Source organism: Hipposideros armiger, unplaced genomic scaffold (genome assembly GCF_001890085.2).
Source record: "Hipposideros armiger isolate ML-2016 unplaced genomic scaffold, ASM189008v1 scaffold_47, whole genome shotgun sequence".
NCBI lineage: Eukaryota > Metazoa > Chordata > Mammalia > Chiroptera > Hipposideridae > Hipposideros > Hipposideros armiger.
Window position 1 is genome coordinate 4,929,054 of NW_017731397.1, and position 6,287 is coordinate 4,935,340.

The 6,287-nt window shown below is 54.8% G+C and overlaps 2 protein-coding genes across 2 annotated transcripts in view; both read left to right on the forward strand.

The window, feature by feature from the left end:
* Window positions 1-6,287, forward strand: part of LOC109381333 (pituitary adenylate cyclase-activating polypeptide type I receptor) — a 28,030-nt gene that overhangs the window by 9,436 nt on the left and 12,307 nt on the right. Inside the window, exons 4-5 of the mRNA XM_019639881.1 lie at window positions 253-344; window positions 3,336-3,419. Of these exons, the coding sequence (XP_019495426.1) occupies window positions 253-344; window positions 3,336-3,419 (176 nt within the window). The remainder of the gene's footprint in view (window positions 1-252; window positions 345-3,335; window positions 3,420-6,287) is intronic.
* Window positions 2,096-3,113, forward strand: LOC109381363 (pituitary adenylate cyclase-activating polypeptide type I receptor-like). Its single transcript, XM_019639941.1, has 2 exons — window positions 2,096-2,151; window positions 2,612-3,113. Exons 1-2 carry the CDS (start codon window positions 2,129-2,131, stop codon window positions 2,829-2,831), a joined length of 243 nt encoding a protein of 80 aa, XP_019495486.1. The 5' UTR covers window positions 2,096-2,128; the 3' UTR covers window positions 2,832-3,113.

Genomic DNA, 6,287 nt, shown 5'->3' on the forward strand with positions numbered 1-6,287 from the left:
TCTTCCCCATTTCTCAGTACTCCTATGGAATTCTTATCCTTCTATCTCTTCTGTCATTTCAATGATACTGTGGGAAGCTTGGCAGATGGACAAGTGCTCTCATGTCGCCATCTTGGATGATGAGTCTAGATGGGATCGTGACTGGATGGGGTAGGGGGGACCCTGTTGCGGGAACAACAGCCAACGCAGAGGCAGGGGAGTGGAAAGTCTTTGCCCAGAATCATTTCCATCTGCTTTCCCTTTGCTCCTCAGGTGAACTTTGTGCTCTTCATTGGCATCATCGTCATCCTCGTGCAGAAACTTCAGTCTCCGGACATGGGAGGCAATGAGTCCAGCATCTACTTGTAAGTACCGCCGTGCGAGTGCCGGCATCACTTCTGACAGCTGTGTGGGCCCTGCACTCAGGTCACAGGAGGAGCAGGCCTGGATGCTGCTGACAGGGTAACCTAGCATGGGCATTTGCAAGATTTGCCCACCTATAGCCTTCAGCCAACCCAGGAGCTCCAAATCTACATGGTGATTACACCAAAGGGAAAAGAGAGAGAGGGTCACTCTAGGAAACTCAAGATGGAAATCACCAGGTTCCCTAGGGGAGCTAGCGTCTCCGTTATTCAGAAGTCAGATTTCCTTTGGGGTACCTTAGTTCACTGGGGCACGCACGAATGCCACTGGATATACACTGTTGCCTGACATCCCACCCCAGCCCAGTGGGTGCAAATTGCTCCAGCCCCCACTGTGAGTCACGTGGACATTCTCACTGCTCTGGGTATTGGAACTGGAATTCTTTTTCTTCACCTCCTCTGAGGGCAGCTCTACTGGGTCTGGTTTTCCCCCTGCTCCCCGCCCCCCCCCAACTCCCTTCTCCCTGATCAGAGGAACATCTGACATGTTTGGGATTGATGGGGCTCACAGGCAACCTGTTACCACCAAGTGTAGGGTTTTCTTCACTCCCACAGCAATTTGGTTTGTTTCCTACAGGTGGTTTTGCAGTCATGCCCCTAACGGCTTATCTCTGCTCACTCTGTCCCAGCCCTTCCCCAGCCCTTGACCCATTCTGAATCAGGCCGAACACCTTCCATCTCACCCTTCTTGCCTCATGATCAGGAGCGTGACCAGCTAGGTGTGGGGGATGTGGAGACACTTCTGATGCTGGGGAGGAAGGCCAGTCCCGTGTGGGTGGCTGGAGGGGCCAGGTGGGCACAGAGAACCTGAGGGCAGTCTCTGGGGTCCACCTGTGGGCGAGGCGTAAGCCATATGTGTTGCTTCCTTGGCTTTTCAAGAAGGGAGCAGGCTAGGAGGCACTGAGATGTTGGGGGTCTTTGTCCTGCCTTCATCAGAGATACCAACCTGGGATTCAGAACTTTGATAGCTTCCCAGTGGACAAATGGGACAGCAGAGGGCTCCCCCCTCCCACCCCCGCTCCCAGCCATTCTCCTGGAGAGAGAGAGAGAGAGAGAGAGAGAGAGAGAGAGAGAGAGAGAGAGAGAGAGAGAGAGAGAGGCAGGAACTGCTCAGAGACGCATCCTAGGTCCTCCCCTAAGACTCCTTGGGGATTTTCTTGGTCTGTTGGTTCAGCCTCTGGGGACCTCTCCTTGTAGAAGTCCTCCCCCTCGGGCTATGGAATCAGCACAGGGCCTGGCTTGGTCAGCTTTGTTTTTCTCTGCGTGGAGGATGATTCCATTACTTTGAGAAAAAACCACAGCCCTGCCTTTTCCTATGCATTTACTGTGTTTTTCTTTTATATATTTTTTTCAAGTTTTTACCAACTTCTGCTTTATGTGTATGTTATGTAGTCAAAAATTGTTCATCCACATAAGCCAGAAAGTCTCCGAGGCATTGTTCCGGGAGACCAGTGGGGCCTGCTGTCTGCAGCTAACTAACTGTCCTAGAGAGGTCATTCCTGCCCTCGTCTCAAGGACCCACTCAACAGGGCTCTGCTGTTCCCCTCACCTCCCTGTCTAGCATCAGAAACTGTGTCCTTGTGTCTGGTCCCAGTTTCTCCTGCTCAAGGGTGGGTTGGCTCCCATGCTAACAGGTGTCTCAGACATCCGACGCCAGCATGTAGCTCAATCAGCCTCATCTCCCCTTNGTTGGCTACAGCACATCCCTCGTCACCCTCACCACAGCCATGGTCATCCTGTGTCGCTTCCGGTGAGGTCCCCAGCAGTGTTCGAATGAGCACAGCCCACTCCAGCTCAGAGCCCTTGCTCCGTCTCCTGGATGTCAGTCCTGCAGCTCCCTTGGAAGGCATTTCCCCCATCCACCCCTAGGATAACAGATGGGAAACTTGACCCCAGAGAGGGCTACTGGCTTGTCCAGGGCCACACAAGCAAGGCAGACCCTGCCTGGGCAGAGGACCTACATGCCTCGCTCGTATCTTCCTTGTCTAGATAGAGAGACCACAGGAGGGAGAAGTCTGGCCTCCAGGAGCAATGGGGCTAAGTGACAGGGGCCTGGAACTGAGAGAGGTGGGAGGAAGGGGGTGGTCTAGGTGGGAGACCCCGCTGACGCAGAGCCGTGCATTTGGCCCAGAGCAGACCTGGAGTGGGGGGTTGGAATCCTGTGGGTTTGCTGCTTCAAGGCCTCTTCCTCCGCTGGCCGGCCCGTGTAGGAAGCTTCACTGCACCCGAAACTTCATCCACATGAACCTCTTTGTGTCGTTCATGCTGAGGGCCATCTCCGTCTTCATCAAAGACTGGATCCTCTATGCCGAACAGGACAGCAACCACTGCTTCGTCTCTACCGTGAGTGAGCTGAGCTTGGCCCCCTGGCCTGCCAGGACTCCACCTCCCTGGGACACCCTGCCACCCAGGTGTTTTCCTGCAAGTTAAGGCATTGTGCCCGGGGAACAGGGAAATCCAGGAGTAACCATGAGGTTACTGGTAGCGCCGCTGATTTCCCTGTATGATGTTACTTCCTGTCCCTAGTCCTGTGTTATGCACTTGGCAGAGCTGTTGAGGAAGGTCAGGTGGGAAGGCCAGGTCCCACTTGGCTGAGGAGCGCAGGCTCAGAGAGAGGGCTTGCCTGGACCCTGGATGTTTAACTTGCCCACGACGGAGCCGAGGGGCTGATGGGCTCGTGTTCTTCCCAGTCTACCTCCCTGGTTCTCAGACCTNTGGGTTCCGGCCTTGTATAAAACTGCCCACTTGGAAGTGGAAGGTGTCTGCTGTGGGAAAGGGGAGACGATAGGGGGTTAGAAAGGGCAGGACATGGTGGGAGAGGGAGCTCTTAGGGCTGTGCCCGAGTCCCCTTGGGCCATCAGAGTTATGTGTTAGGCTGAGAAGCCCTTCATATCTGCCCACAACAGCTTTTTGGTTTTTTTCCTCTGTTTCCAGAACAAATGTAAGACTGGGAGTCCCCAAGAAAGCCCGAGAGGACCCCCTGCCTGTGCCCTCAGACCAGCATTCACCCCCTTTCCTGTAGGTTGGTTCCAGCTGCTCAGGTGATAAGGGTTTCTCCTCCATAGACCAAGATGGCGCTCCCTACGCAGCCTCAGAAGGACCTGTTGGGGGCTGGGTGACTGTAGGGGGCGGTGACACTGAGCTACTCAGCCACCCACACTCTCTCACCCGATGCTCCTGGTAGAATGACTATGTGGGGTCAGGACTTGGGCATGGAGTGTGGGCCTGGGTCAGGGCTCAGGATGTGCTCAGGCTCACCTTGGCCATGGGCAGGGGTTTAGGGCTCAGCATGGGGCAGGGTTCAGGGGTAGCCTGCCTTTTCCTAGGGATCAAAGTTTACCTCTGTGAGGAGCCGACTGGCTCTGAAAGGGGAGGGCAAGGCTCCGGGGCAGACATGGAATCCACCGAGAGCATCTCGGGCCTGGCCCTGGAGGGGGCTGGCATTATTCACAGTGGTCTCCTCATTCAAGGTGGGCATTGGAAGCTGCCTCTTGGGTCTGGGGTGGGGAGGGAAATCCCATCTGTATGCCCCTCAAAGACCCCACAGAGTCGGTCTCCGTAGTCCCTGGGGGTGACGGAAGGAGAAGAGACCCGGCACCATCATGTCACCGTTGGCTCAGCAGGGCTGTGACATCCCCGGGTTCAGAAGGATGACGTTGAGCTCCAAAGACAGGCTTTTCCATGGGCAGGCGGAGTGTACCCAGGAAGCTTTCATCATGGGAGCTCAGCCACCGCCTGAGGCTTCCAGTTCACACGGGCTCCATCTCTCACTGCTAACGCACCCTCTCCCCTGCCTAGGAGCACCCTGTCCTCCCAACTCCCGTTAGGGGCTGGCCACCGGAATTAGTTAACCCCATTTTGCAGATAGAGCAACTGAGGCCCAGAGAAGGAAAGTGGCACCACCTAAGATCACTCGGCAAGTCAGTGGCCAAACACAGCCTTGAGTTCAGGTGCCCCAAACTCCCAGGCTGGCCAGGGGGCACAGAGGGATGGCCCCTCCTTAGTGGTGGGGAAGCCCCAAGGTCTGCTGAGCTGGGTGTCTGGTTGGGGTCCCAGCGTGGTGTGGAGTGCCTCCCTGGGGACTGGGCGGTGTTCTGGGGTGCTCAGCATCTTAGCATGAGGTGGGACCCTGTGGAGAATGTTCAGCTCAGACGACAATGTTCTGTGGGCCTGCTGAGGGCCAGCACTGCACTGCTCACTAGGAGAAGGGTGAATAGACAGGAGTCCTGCCCATGAAGGCTCCCCAACAGGGGTCTCTAGCTAGCATCCTGTCAGGTGGTTCCGGGGGCGACAGGCAGGCAGCCCTGCACACAAAAAGTGCTAAAGCGTTCGTGGGGTTTGGCCTGAGACCAAAGCAGGGACCGAAGAAACCATGTTCTGCATCCCTGGGTTACATATGGGAGTGCCGAGACTCGGAAACGGCTTTGACCTTACTGCAGACAAACGGCCTTGGCAGGACTGAGCTTGGGAGCCGGGGCTCTCTGACTTCTTGCTACGGGGCCTTCCCTTCTGGTTCCGGCTGATGCTCACCCAGCAGCCCCCACCCAGCACCCTTGTCTGAGTTTCTTATCCTTCCTTGGGTCCAAATCAGGCCTGAACTCATCAACCAGCCTAGGTTTATCTCTTCCTCTTCATTAAACCCCTTTTCCCCTTTTCACTAATTGGCTTTTCAGAAAATCTGCCATCTCTTTCTCACATCTGTCTTTGGCTTTTCTGCCACTCCCTTGTGTTTCTTTTCAGCGGGTCCTTTTGCACAAAGTCATTGAAGATTTGGGGGAAGGGGAGTGTTTGGGGAGAAGGGCCCTTAGCTTTGTCCCTAGATCTGTCTCCTGAGAGCCTTCCAGGCACCAGGTCCCCTCCCCCTGTCCCCATCAGAGGCACACATCTTTCCCGGGGAGCTTGGTTTCCCACCAAATGGCCTGGAGCAGACTTTGAAGAAATCAAAGCCGTCTATAGTTACTGTATCCAGGGTCCAGGAAGGGAAGGGACAGTTTGGGAGCTCAAGGAGGAAAGGTCTCCAAGGAGAACAGCTGAGGCATAGGAATTCTGGATGAGGGCTTAAGCCCTGTGTGTAGGAGGAGGTGACATCTGAGGTTTGGGCTCATCTCAGGCTCCTGAACCCCGATTTCTGTGGTTCAGTCAGGTCCAGGGTGAGGGATCAGGCCACTGAATAGAAGAGACAGGAGCCAACCTTTTAATCTGGTCAAGGTAGAAAACAAATTTGCAGACGAGCATGGCTTCCATTCCTCAATACCCAATTAAGCACTTCTAATTATTGAGAAAAACATACTTAGCTGTGTCCATCTGCCTCTTTGTATGAGTACAAAATCCTAGACCTTGGACATTTATTGAGGACACGTGAAGAAACTTCTCAAATGCATGACTTCCTCACAGCAGGGCTTCTCAAGCTTTGATTTGCATGTGGGTCACCTAGGGATCTTGTTAAAGTGCAGATTCTGAGCCAGCAGGCCTGGGGCGGCACCCGAGATTCTGCCTTTCTACAGAACACTCCGGTGGTGCTGCTGCTGCTGTTTTAGGGACCGACTCTGGGTCGCAGAGCATCCTATTTCATATCCCTCGTCTGACAAAATGGGCCAGCCACCTCACAGTGTGGTGCGATTTGAAAGGAGCCGTTTATGGAATGAGGACCGCAGACCCCACAGAGGCACATAGGGCTGGGAGGGCCTCAGCTTGGCCCATCTTTGATGTGTGCGATGCAAATGTTTGCCTCCGCAAAATGACACGTCACCACGTGCCCAGTGCCTTCAGGCTTCCTCTCAAAGAGTTGGACTCCTAAATAACGTACCTGTGAAGGCCCAAGAGCTGGTCTCCTCACGTGTATCTGTTCCTGTTTACGTCAGATGCCCTGCAGGCTGGTCAGTTCCC

Excerpts from the sequence above, each read along its gene's own strand:
- LOC109381363 (XM_019639941.1), top strand. The coding sequence starts at position 2,129 with ATGGTCATCCTGTGTCGCTTCCG. Across the intron at positions 2,152-2,611 it reads GTCATCCTGTGTCGCTTCCG|GAAGCTTCACTGCACCCGAA; the intron begins GTGAGGTCCCCA and ends CGGCCCGTGTAG.